This window comes from Anabrus simplex, chromosome 1, assembly GCF_040414725.1.
Source record: "Anabrus simplex isolate iqAnaSimp1 chromosome 1, ASM4041472v1, whole genome shotgun sequence".
In the NCBI taxonomy this organism is placed as follows: Eukaryota; Metazoa; Arthropoda; class Insecta; order Orthoptera; family Tettigoniidae; genus Anabrus; species Anabrus simplex.
This window is the reverse complement of record NC_090265.1, coordinates 241,323,265-241,337,143: the sequence shown is the minus strand read 5'-3', so window position 1 is coordinate 241,337,143 and position 13,879 is coordinate 241,323,265. Positions and strand designations below refer to the sequence as shown.

Sequence of the window (13,879 nt, the reverse complement as noted above, 5' to 3'; positions counted from 1 at the left end):
ATTATTGCTGAAATAATAAATTTGAAAAATATCTCTCTTGTACGAAAGGTTATCACATTTCATGGTGAATACGAAAAATGCATTTAAATATTTTCCTCTCAAAATACACACGCGCACACACTTCAACACACGACGACCACACGGTTTGTAATTTTAAATAGCATCCTCAAACCTTGATTTACTAATGAATCCTTCTTTATTGTCATTATTTGTAACTAATTTTTAATCCGGAGCCATTCTCGGAGCAGTTAAAAAGTAATATTGCTACTGACATTCACATTTCTTTCACTAAATACGAAATTATTTCACAACATCTGATCTCATGACATTTTGATTCCGTTCCCGAACTGAATACAGACGGACCAATGCTTGACTGGGATACGGCGCGTAACGAGCACTTATTTGATGTTTTCGGCGTCGTTACTACGGGCAACCGTAGCTAATGGAATTCTTTGGAGTGTTACGCATGCGTCCAAATTTTATAGTGGAGCATAGGGGCGGAGCTTTGGGAAGGCGGGGTGAAATAAAAGGTCAGATATATTTCCCTCCCAGGAATCACAACATGTTTTAGAATACAATTATTTGCACTGCATGTTTCTGCATTTCTTATTAGTTACAATTAGTGTTATAAACCTCGCCAGTTTTTTCTACATTTAATCGTTCGTATTTCATGTTATAATTAAAGAATGTTTTTATTATGTCATAGCTTGGCGTATTTTTAAATAGCCCTCCATGTGCACTGCACCTTGCATAACACCGTCCGCCCCAGGGGCCCTGTCTAATTATGATGCTCATGATTGCGCGGGAAGATATTTAACTTGTGCTTGCGTTGCCATAGAGATAGTGGTAGTGAAGTATAGCCGTGTGATCGCCTGTGCATCGATCGCTGGTATCGATAGAATTCAAAGAGCTCTCATCTATTGTGAAGCGTTGCAGCACTATATATCTTTAGTTATTATAAATATGGAAAAAGTTTAGAAACTTTAAAAATATAATTATAGTATTTTTATTAAATTATATTTATAAGCTTCGTGTTCGTATGGTAATCTTTAATGTAGCCGATGAGTCATTCCGACATGGCCTTGACAACACGGAAGAAGCTAAAATGGTGACCATGCAGCAGTCCTTGACGAACAGATCAACTCAATGTATAGTAGAACTTGAGAAATAGAATATTTCAGTTACATTTTACTACCACTCTAGTCACACAAGATATTCTCTTTGATAGTGAAACATTGTTTTCGTGAAATAGAATCCTAGAACTCCGAACGTCAATTCTAACAGTGACTTAACCTAAAACTCGGTATATACGCAGTTCAGGTCCGCTACTATAATAGTGTCATCATGCCTGCCAGTGGACCTGTTTATCAACCAACTACTGTCACATACGAACAGCAGAGTGATTGGACACCTGTTAGTTACTTATCTCAAACTGTTAATAATGGTGTTAATCGAACAAAATGTCTTCAGTGGTTTCTTCTCGTGCTTGGACTTTTTTGTTTAGCCGCTGGACTTATAATGCTTGTGGAAGGAGCTGTGGATTATTCATCTCCGAGTAAAAATGAAGAGGACGAAACAGGAACTGCTGGGGAATTGGCTATTGCTATTTCAGGTGGAGTTTTAACTGTCATAGGCGTCTGTTTGCTTGTTTTATATATTCGCATGGCAAGGAGGAGGAAAGGTTGCCCATGTTTTCCCTCAAAAGAGCAGAGACTCGCTAGACAGCTTGACAATCAAGTTGGGAACGGACAGGTAAGATATATATTCAGTAAGCTTTGTATAACTTATTGTAGTAATATTAATCTGTTTAGTTATTCAAAGCCAGTATTCAAGGTCTTGGAAGTGGGTTACTTTTCGGGTGTTGACTGATGTATCCTGACCAGTTTGATTAATTATACTGTAAACATTTGCACTGTTGACATCATTAGCAACAAATTGATGTGGTAAATAGGCCTTTGTTAAATCACAGCATATTCCTGTATAGGCTAGAAATAAAACTGTTTGAATCATTTTTTTACCATGGATCTCTGATGAGTTCCATATGAAATCCACCAGAAAATAATTGCTCGCATGGCCTTAAATGACTCCTAGATATATGGTAATAATGTTTTAAATAGACTATGATTGTATGTAAAACAACATATCATCTACTCAGTCTGCATTTATTCAACAACAGCTTTCTTGCCAGGGATGATGTGTGAACCTTATTTCTAAGATACTGCAGTAGGCCTATATGAATCCTCATTAGCTCTGTAAAGCTTGATTTAATTCAGATTTTCATATCTTGTAATTTGAGACATGAGGTAGTGATAATTTGACTGGGTAAAACTATGAGACAGTGGGTGCCAATTCAGTGTTGTGATGTGACAAATTCTAGGTAAGCAGTATTCAAATCTGTGACTGTGAATTAATGTGAGTGGCCAAATTGTTGGCCTCCTTTCATATGTTTAGTTCTATATTCATTTACCACAAACGGTCTGTTAATGGCATATAAGATATAGGCCTAGGCTACCAAGCAAAGCGAGGCATAAAGGCGGTTGGACTCCGTTTAGGTGTGTGTTTATTAATTGATTACAATTCAGTCACTAAAACAACTTTGTTCAGGTTCATGTGTATCCATTTAATTGTTACCACTTGTCAACATGAATGTCAGAAACGCTCATGTTGGAGAATTATTTCTTGTTATTTATCGACTGCTAATATTGTGTGGCTTCAGCTGCCAATAGAAAGTTTGGGATGGCTTGCAAGTGACCGTTCTCTAATTCCAGTATAAAAATTGTTCAATGTATTGTGTATGGAAACTATAAACTTCTCATAGGTAGTTTTTCTTTAGCAAAGGACTCCTTATTTAAATACAGAATTTGTGTTTTATAAATCAATACGAATGTGGTGAAAGTATTTGATATCTTTAAACTGCTTAAATATGTTGACAGAATATAAGGTAGGCCATAACCATAAATAACTTGGCTCAATAAAGCCAACTCTGCTCCTTGAAAAATAGGCTACTTGACATAGAAATTTGATTATTTGTGTCACAGTGTACCACCCTTAAACATATTTTTCCCCTTCATCTTCAGAAGGTTAAGTCCGGTGAGTGACAGACTGTGGGTTTGGATTGATTAGATCATTGATCTGGATTGACCCTATTTGCACGGCAAATGGCGTCTTCAGGCATAAGCCACCAGATTAGGCCACAAAATAGTGTACAGGCCTGTAGTAATATACCCTGCGTTTATAAAAGTTTTTTTATTATGACATAGCATCATGGCCCTACTTATCTGTTTCAAATTATGGGAATGATTCAGGCAGTAGCAGCGTTTCTTCATCTGCCTACTGCCGTGCATGCTGTAGTTTTATATTTTACTATAAAGTATCTATTTAAGGCTGGGTAGCGAGTTCCCAGCAGGGACATTGAACACTCCCCCCCCCCCATCTCATGTCATGTGAGGTAAGATTCCACATCTCAAGTTTCAAAATAAATTGTTGGGACAGTGCTCTAGTTATACAGGGTCTTTATTTATGCTTGGCAGGGACTTTCTCGCTCGACCTTGACTGCCAGTGACGGTTCAGTTGCTGGCTACGGCACGTGCGTATGTATGGCAGAATACGGTGCTCAAAATCATTATCATGCATTCCATCTAAATAATAAGGAAGCCCATAGGAAGCTACATGTGACTTTCGACGGAACCGAAGTACCGCATAACTACAATCCCAAATATCTAGGCATCACTCTGGATCGGTCCTTGACATTTAAACAACAGTGCATCACGTTACCTAAGAAACTTGGCTCCAGAGTGAATCTACTCCGCAAGATTGCCGGAAGTAGCTGGGGTGCGGACGCCAATACCCTACGTACTGCTGCACTCGCTCTTGTGTATTCTGCTGGTGAATACTGTGCTCCTGTATGGCAAAACAGCATTCACACAACAAAGATTGATGTCCAGCTTAATGAAACCATGAGAGTGATCACTGGTACTGTCAGATCTACTCCCATTCAGTGGTTACCTGTCTTAGTTAATATTGCCCTGCCAGATCTAAGGAGGAAAGCAGCTAGGGTAAACTTGCTCAAGAAAATCTCTTCTCATAAGAACTCTCCCTTGTACGATGCCCTACAACACCCACCAACAACTCGTCTGAAATCACGCAAACCACCCTGGACTGATTTTAACAGTATCAGTTCTTTCGACATGACCTCTGAGTGGCGACAGCGTTGGCATGAACATCCACCCAACAACGCTCACTTGGTTCAAGATCCAACAAAGAAGGTTGAAGGATTCCAACTGCCGTGTCAAACCTGGTCGAAGCTGAACCGAATTAGGACGGGTCAAGGGAGGTGTGGCTACAAGTTGAAGAAATGGGGTTTCCGTTCGACTGCGACTGTGGAGCGGAGGAGCAGACAATGGAACACATCGTTAAGGAGTGCCCACTGTGATCTGAGGCTTCTACATCAAGTGACTCCGAGTGCTCTGGACTGGTTGTCAAATTTGGACATTTCCATTTGATATATTTTTTTGTGTACTTGTAAAGCCATACGATATTCACCATTTTTACAGTTTATACTGAAAATGTTCCCCATGCGCTGCCAAAATAATCGGCATCTCCTAATGAAGTTTTCGGTTACTCTGCAAAGTTCTTCAGCACTGATGGATGCAATTGCAACTCTTATATTGTCTTTAAGTTCATCTAGTGTGTGAGGGTTGTTCCCATAAACTACATTTTTTAACATTCCCCACAAATAAAAATCACATGCCGTTAAATCTGAGCTACGAGGGGGCCACAGATTTTTACTTATAATCCTCGTACCAAACACGCTTCAGTAAGGAGATAACGATCTTTACGTCTATTTTTATTGTTTACTGAACCTGTAGGTTTGAATCTCTTGGCCACTTGTTTTATTGTCCGATTGATAGGAATAGATCTTCTTGGATATTTCGCTCGAAACTTTTGTCTTGTCCTAGCACACGATTTTCTGCACTTAATGTAAGTATTGTGCAGATAAACACGTTCACGTAACGAATATTTAATATACATTACAACACTATACACAATCGCAATAAAACACTATACAGTACGACATACAGTACGCAGTAGCTTCATTGAACACCCTACTATCTCAGAGCTCAGCTCTCAGCAACTGCAGAAGTGCGGGAAATCACGCACGCCAGCGGCCTGTTATCGACGGCCAAGTTTGAGCGATAAAGTCCCTGCCAAGCATAAATAAAGACCCTGTAACAAGATAAATATTTGTATAATATTTGTAAATTAACAAGAGGCTGAAAAAGTAAAACTTGAAAACTTGTTCACTCTTGTTATAACGAATTATTGCAAACTTATGCAGGGTTGATCTTTTGTTGTTATTTACATCTTTTCATGTTGTACTTTTGCACCCTGTTGTTTATTTCATGATAAAATACAGAAAATTGTATTATTATTATTATTATTATTATTATTATTATTATTATTATTAGGCCTATTATTTATTTATTTTTACCATCACCACCACCACCCTATTTTGGCTTCCTCTTTGGATCATTGGTCTGATGTCAATGTCTGGATCCCAAGATTGCTTGTTCAAATTTGGCAGCGGTAGTCTGAGTTTTGACAGACAGGGAAGCTTCCATTCCGCACTCCACGTCGTATCATGTCGGCAGGGAAGCATAACCACAGATCACCCAATGGAGGTCCAGTTTCTCTGGCCTCTAGTAAAGCAGAATATTGAAATTGACATGGAAGCAGTGTAAATGGCATCAAATTAAAATGCCTGCTCACAGTAGCTGAGACTGCATAATTATTTGCTAATGCTATTGGTTTTACATCGCACCAACTCAGACAGGTCTCATGACGACGAAGGAATAGGGGGGCTAGAATTCTGGAGGAAGCAACCATGGCCAAAATTAGGTTCAGCCCCATTTGTCTAGTGTAAAAATGGGAGACTGCAGAACACCATCTTCAGGCCTGCCAACAGTGGGGTTCAAATTGACCCTCTCCCGAATATAAGCCTACAGCTGCGCGATCCGAACCGCACTGTCTATTTGCTCTGTTTTATTTGTTTTTTTACTCCGTACTAACATTTCCTGTCGCAGAAATTGTCATCTGATGTTCCCATTTAGGCTCACTTATCTCGTAAAACATAATTTGTGGTAGGGTATGTTAAGTTAAATTAGTGTAGAATTCAACCAGGAATATAACATTATAATCAGGGGTAAAGTAAGTGGACGCCCATACATCACAGATGCCCAAATTATTTCCACGGGCCCCTAAGATTCCAGTAACATGAAGACAGACTTTAAAGGAAAACCGCCAAAAAATTTACATTCTTCAATGAATGTTTTGAATTATTAAAACTAGTATTATTTTGCAATGTCTGTTATATTGTTAATAATTCTGCAATTTAGACCTGAACCTCCTGATGCGCATGTGCGATCAGATGTTTTCCCCACTAGGAATCTTGGATCAACAGTGAGCGTGTAGTGGAACATTTGAGCAGGTGACATTGCATCATTTTAATACAGTTGACTGCTGTCTTTCATTTGCAAGTTTTGTTTAAGAATTACAAGTGACAAATTTCATAATCGTTTTCATATTGACTTAACTTTTTTAACAGTAAAATCTTCCTTTAAAAGAAATTATAATTGGTCTACCTTTTTTAGTACATCTAGACTATCCACTTAATTATAAATGGATATTTTTTTTTTCATGTGGCTATTTCTAGCAGAGTGCAGCCCTTGCAAGGCAGACCCTCCGATGAGGGTAGGCGACATATAGTCATATTTTATAAGTAGTACATGTTTTGACCCACGGTGTATCATCCGCATCTACTGAAATATTGTCAAAGACATCTTAAAATTTAAACACACTTAAAAACTTGAAAACAACATGCAGTGTCTTTCTTTTGTCTGAAATATTTCTTCTTAATTGTGAAAACCGGTAACATATGCTGTAGCTTTGAAAGTATAGTCTTAAATGTTGTCAATAAACAAAACAGATGCTTTTAGTTAAGGACAAATGGGCTGGGGGAACATCTCGTTAACATGGTTTTAATTAGACCTTAGTTAATGACAGAATACAGTACTTCTTTGTTGTAAAGATATGTCAACACAATAATGAAATTTGTATCTGACAGGAGCAAAATGAATGTTAATTTCTTTTGGTATTTGATAAAGTGCCTAGTCTAAGGAAAATGAAGAGTACAGGATAGGAAGAGAGGTGGAACCGGGTCATGGGAGGGAGAAGGTGGATTAGAAAGTAGATTCTGCAGCCATCAGAAAAGATAGTGAAACTAGGAGGGGAGGTGATCAAATGAGGTTGGCATGAGGTTAAGGCTCTGGTTATGGAGGACTCCATTGTTGGGCATGAGGGGAAGTGTGTGGGGAAAAGGAAACTAGGGTAGAGTGTTGGCAGATGTTGAGGAAAGTAGAAGAGAACGAGGAAGGTAAGGAGAAGGTGGTAGTTTTTCACTTTATCAACAATCTGAGGTAAGCAGGTATACTGTCCCTGGCCATATTTTTAGACACACCTTCAAGTTTTAACATGTTATGAGTTTAGGAGGTATAAAAAGCTACTAAGATTATTTTGATCTGTCTAAATGAAGGGATGTAATTTCTTCATACATTACATTTTATTAATTACTGATAAACCACACAGTTTTAATATTAATTATTAGACCTCTTTTTTTGATGTTCAGTAAGCGGAACTAAGTCAAACATCTCAATACTTTGTCAAGCCGCCGTTAGTCGTAATCAGTGCTGCGATTTGGCTTGGCATACTGTTAATGCAAGCTTGTACAGTGTCCTGCATCTGTGGATGATGATACCAGACATGAATAATCTTTTCAATGAGGCAAATTTTTGTGGTGACTGTTTCCTTTGTTGCTTCCCTTTTCACCAGCTCCCAAACATTTTCCGTCAGGCTCAAGTCCAGCGAATATCCTGGCCAGGGTAACAAAGGGACGTTTTCTTGCCGCAGAAAGTTTTATATTGATCACGCTGTGCGACAAGGAGCTCTGTCTTGTATACATTTTTCACTACTGTATGTAGGCAAATACTGTACAGTTGGACACAGATTTCCAGAAGTCCAAATCTCGATGGTTGTGCTCCTTTGCCCATGCAAGACGTTTTGACACCATAGCAGCAGTCAATTTCAGCTTTCGGGTAGGCCTGCAAGTCTTTGAGTTCATCTGTGAAAGTTTGCACCTTACAGTTCTTTCAGACACAGTGGTGCCACTGTATTCCATTTTGATTTTAATTTCTTTTGCAGAATCAAACCAGTTCTCATGGCATACCGTATCTTCTTTAAGGTGCGCTTGGACTTTGGTCCTCTGCCACACCTGTTCTTCCTTTGAGGGACTAATTCCTCACCAAAATCAATTTTTGTCTTTACACGCCTTACGGATGATTCAGATATACCCAATCTACAAGAAATATCCCAATTTGAATACATGTTAGTGCCAATCAGTGCTTTTACTTCCTCAAGCTTTCTAGGCGTCAAATCACTTACTTCCCATTGTTTTACATATCGTATTGTATCTAAAATCTCTCAGTAATCAGAAAACTTTATCATTAGAGGCAACAGATTGTAAATAAACCAGGAAACCAACAATACTAGATGTTAACCCTCCGTTAAACGCGCGCTCTGTTCTAACACCACTACACGCGCGCGGACTGACAGTCCGCGTTTGTTTGTAAGCTTCCATTCCTTTCGTTTCAATCATTTTTCCAAGAATTCCTTATTTCTCTCTTTTTTCAATCTGTCTTACATCGTAATTACTTTATTTTGATTTTATTTGTATTGATAAATGTATATATAATCTACATTTACAAGAACATTTCAGTCCTTTCGGATAAATTAGAAGTTATCAATTGCAAATCACAGGACTTAGCAAAACTAAGTATAAATTAACAATAATTTGTTATTAATTTACTTCTTGGAATAAAACTGTAATAGTTACCTTCTATCAATTGATGTATATCGCACGGAAGAAGTCACGACTTCGTGATGTTCTTGCCATGGAGTAAGTGCATTTCATTTCATCCACCTTATCAATGCCCGACTTCGTGTCATTATAGAAGGTAATCATTGAGGGTTTTGATCCATCTGACTCGTCATCAGTAGAATGGTACTCATGGAAAGTAGATTGAACCAATACAACTTTGTCTTTTTTTGACTTGTAGGACACAAGGATATATATAGCGATTTATGCATCTTACGATTTCTTGTAGCATTTCGTCGCTAAAGAATAATTCCAGAGCTTCAACTGGCGTCTCAGTATTCATGGCAACTCCTACTACTCCAGGCAAGTGTTTTATAATATTATGTTCAGGTTGCCTGACCCTTATATTGCAGGGCGATGATTCCACTCGGTCCCGTCCATTCCAATGTACATTTCATGCTGCTCACTTTCAGTCATGTCCTCTTCGCGCGTGGACTGTTTGCTCTCAGAATTATGATCACTAAAGTTTAAGATGTCCCGATCACTATCATCACTTGCACCAACTTCGTCGTCCAACCATTGCTCAATTTGATCCATAACTCTCGGAATAAATCGCACCAACTCCCCGGAAAGTAATAATAATAATAATGTTATTTGCTTTACGTCCCACTAACTACTTTTTAAGGTCTTCGGAGACGCCGAGGTGCCGGAATTTAGTCCCGCAGGAGTTCTTTAACGTGCCCGTAAATCTACCGACACGGGGCTGTCGTATTTGAGCACCTTCAAATACCACCGGACTGAGTCAGGATCGAACCTGCCAAGTTGGGGTTAGAAGGCCAGCGCCTTAACCGTCTGAGCCACTCAGCCCGGCAACTCCCCGGAAAGAGGACGCAAAATAATTATTCATAGCTTATTTTGTAATATCGTGTTTATCCCACTGTAAATAATCACAAGTAGAAAATATATCAAAATGAGCCTACTACTACACCTGTAGGTAATAAAAGTATATAATGTTATAATAAATAGCAACGGAAGAATGGATGACTTACCAAAAGAGTGAGTAAGATTAACAACTCACCAATACACGCCTGCGGACTTGGACTCCGCAAGTCTGCAGTTGACAATATAAACTTCTGTAATCAACAGCTCGGTGATTACTCAGACATTCTCACGCCGTCACGGCCTTTGTATTGTTGCAGAAGGAAGCTACAAGAAGGCAGCCTGTTCTGCCTTGCATTTTCGGCCTATGATACCAAAGAATAATAAAGTGCGGACTCTCACTCCGCGGCGCGTGTAACGGAGGGTTAATAATGCACTCACACTTCAAATACGTTGGCTCTTGCTGTTCTTAAGACTGCAACTGGTACTTGTTCATCAATAATCAGCTCTCACAAGAATGATACTGCACAACAAATGAGCTCATTTCACTCAGTAATAGCTGTTTTACTATATTCAACCCATTAAACAATGTTAGGTGAACCAGTTAACTAAACCAGACTCTAGAAACAAATGAATTATAAAAATATTAGGTGCATTTAATAATATGGCCAGGGACTGTAGATACCAACATAGTTTGGGAAGTTTGGGATCTGAGTAATGCAGCACAGAAGAAGTTAAAGGAAGTAGAGATCCTAATGGGTGGGTAGGAGGTAGGGATCTGTGCTTAGATGGCCTTCACTTGAACGCAGTGATATAAGTTAGGAGGTTTGTTTAGAAGGCTTAAAATACATTCAGCAAAACTGGGTGGATTAGGGAGCTGTGAGGGGATATGGAAATCAGGTAAGGATGACATAAAAGTATTTGTATTGTATTGTAAAGAAAAGAATAGAATAAAGTAATTTAATAGATATACTAGCAGACCCACGCTGCTCTGCAGCATTTGTTATAAATAGGTCAGATAACGTGCCTTGATATGAAATTGATCCATGCATTGTCCAGGTAATTAATTACTTTCATGATTTGTGTTACCTCTTAATTATGTATCAAGTGAATTTTTGTATATTTCTTTTTAGTGATGTTGACTGATATTTTACAAACTATTTTCTATTTTCAGTTATTGTTGTAAGTTTATTAAAGGTTTCAGTTTTACACTGTTTTGTTTTGCATGGAGCTTTGTCCTTGTTGCAGCCCATATCATCTGGGAATTTGTTGATCCCTTCAAATAATAAAAATAAGTGATAACACATCACGCTATAGAATCTTATATCTGATATTATGTACATGATTTCAACTATCATTGAGACTGGCCCCCTCTCCTGTTCTGATGGAGGTTGAACTTGGACTTAAACAGAATCCAGTGTATCAAATTACGAATTATTCATCCCAACGACCAAGAAAAGTATGGATTCGACACTAATATTGGTGATTTTTTATGATTAAATGTCACTCCGTCCAAAACCCCAACCGTAGAGGTGTTAAGAGTGTCTTACCCCCAAAGTATTTTTCTGTACCAGGTTTGGTTGAGAGTTATGCTGGAACATACACATGTACATACGTACATAATCTTGGATCATTCTGGACATTTTTTCACCTCTTCTCACCCCCCATGCTGACAGTGGCTGTACTTGGAATTAAATGTCATCAGGAGTGTCACTATTCACCTTAGTGACCTGAAATGTGTGGATTCAACGCTAATATTGATCGATTATTTCCATGTCACTCCCTCCTAACCTCCAACCATAGGGGTGCTAAGGGTGTCTTAACTCCACAGGAAGTCGTGTGTGTCAAGTTTGGTTTGAGAGCTATACTGGAACATACACACACAAGTCTCCGTCATTGTGGACATTTTCTTTTTAATCATCCCCCACCCCCATGGCGACGGTGGATGAACTTGGACTTGAATGTCATTGGGAGTGTCTCTATTTATTTCAGGGACCCTGAGAACAATGGATTCAACACTAATATAAGTTTTTAATTATTATTTTTTTTCATGTCTCTCCCTACCAACCCCACCTCTAGGGTGCTAGGTGTGTCTTACTCCCACAGTATTTCTCTCCAGATAGTATTAAGTTATGTGTGTACCAGGTTTGGTTGAAATTGCAGGTTTGCCTATAGTCGCTGTCATTTTTAATCTTTTAGTTTCGCCGATATATTTACATTAAGATATTGCTCCTTAACTGTGTGCAACCTGCTAAGTACAGATTGTATTGTTGGGTAGGGTAAGCCTTTGCCTGCTATTATTGGAGTGGTCATTTAAAGCAATTTGATTTTAGGATTACTCAAAGTTAACTGACCGTAGAGACCTATCAAAGTCTTATGATTCACCAGCGGGGAATTTGAGAGAGAATAATATATAACTGAGAGAAATCGGTCCAGTAGAATGACCGGACGGGCTGGACAAAGCTGTTTGCAGTTTATTTTAAAATTTATGTATATCTACAGATATATAGGCCCTACCAGATTATGTAAAAGGAGTTGAATCATGGTTGAGAAATGTTATGGATGCGGAAATTTTCTCGCGGAACTGGAATGTTCATCATAGAGACAGGATAGGAATAGTAGGAGAGAGTATTCATTTTAAGAATTTGTAAGCTATGAAAAAGTTTCGGATAAGAAACATGAAATTCGGTGTGTAAGCCTCGTAATAGACAACTTGATGTTTTGGGGGTATACAGACCAGGAAAGGGTGGCTCTGACGCTGATGTGAAATTATTTGATAAGTTATGTTATGTGATAAAAGTCACAGAAAGGAATGTGATTGTAGTGGGTGATTTCATTTTACGAAATGTCAATTCGAAAGGTAGCATGAACGACAGGAAGCTTGACCAACAAATGGCAAGTACGTTAATCGGGGATGGACAGCTGAATCAGAAAGTGATGTAAGCAACTAGAGGGAAGAATATTGTCGACATGGTACTGATAAAACCAGATGAGCTCTATAGAGAAAGTAATAGATGGTATAAACGACCTCAAAGATGTTTTCTTTGTAGCTAAAAAAAAACAATAGAAAGGAAGGTTGTAAAAGTAGGAAGTACCGTACCATATGGTTGATAAGACTGGTGTGAGGTTTTTTTTTAAGTAATAATGTTTGGTGGAAAATTGTCAATTAAAATGTAAATAGTCTGTGGGGTGGGTTTAAAGCAATTATTGAGGAACGCAAAAAAAGGTACCTATGTAGTTTCAAAGGTGGTAGGGAATGGTAAAGACCTGCTATATTATAACAGAGAAGTAAAGAGACTAAAAATGAGGTGCAGGTCGTGAAGATACGACCACTAATAAAATAAATATTTGACAATTACATTTTAGGCCTTCCCCTAAAGTACCATTTTTCTCAGCATGTATAGCCTATATTGTAGCGACTTATTTTCCATCTTAGTCTAGCAATTTTCATTAAGACACAACCACTAATATAACATAAATATTTGAGAATTAAATTTCAGGCCTTCCCCTAAACTACCATTTCACTCAGCGTGATTAAAATAATTTATAGCCTATATTGTAGCGGTTCATCACCCGACTTTACATTCCGATTTTCATAAAATTCTCTTCAGCCGTTTTCTCGTGATGCATGTACATACATACAGACAGACAGACAGACAGAAATTACGGAAAAGTAAAAAATGCATTTTCTTGTTACTGTAGACATGACCGATACAGAAATACCATTCTTTTCAAATTCTGAGCAATGTACAGACAAAACTCTTATTTTATATTAAAAAACATGATGGAAGAGCATCCGCATCCTGACCTGGTTTAAAGAAACCCCAAAATCGTTCATATGGAATACCATCTTTCTCATACCAAAATACCAAAACTAACTGCGTCTGCTCAAAAACATCAGTAGTTTCATCGGCCATTGTTTATCCAACCCTTGTCCCGTTTCCCTACGGGGTCAGGTATGAGGTGAGATGAATCTATTGTGGCGGGTTTTTATGACCGGATGCCCTTCTTGACGTCAACCTCATCAGAAGAGTTAATGAGATGAAATGAATGGCGTGATATATGATAGTA

The 13,879-nt window shown here is 38.4% G+C and overlaps 1 protein-coding gene across 3 annotated transcripts in view; it reads left to right on the top strand.

The window, feature by feature from the left end:
* Nucleotides 1–1,107: 1,107 nt before the first annotated feature.
* LOC136886312 (uncharacterized) overlaps nucleotides 1,108–13,879 on the top strand; it is a 45,331-nt gene continuing 32,559 nt past the window's right edge. For all 3 annotated transcript variants that reach the window (XM_067159056.2, XM_067159061.2, XM_067159049.2), the window contains exon 1: nucleotides 1,108–1,752. In XM_067159056.2, the coding sequence (XP_067015157.1) occupies nucleotides 1,345–1,752 (408 nt within the window). In that variant the 5' untranslated portion in view covers nucleotides 1,108–1,344. The remainder of the gene's footprint in view (nucleotides 1,753–13,879) is intronic.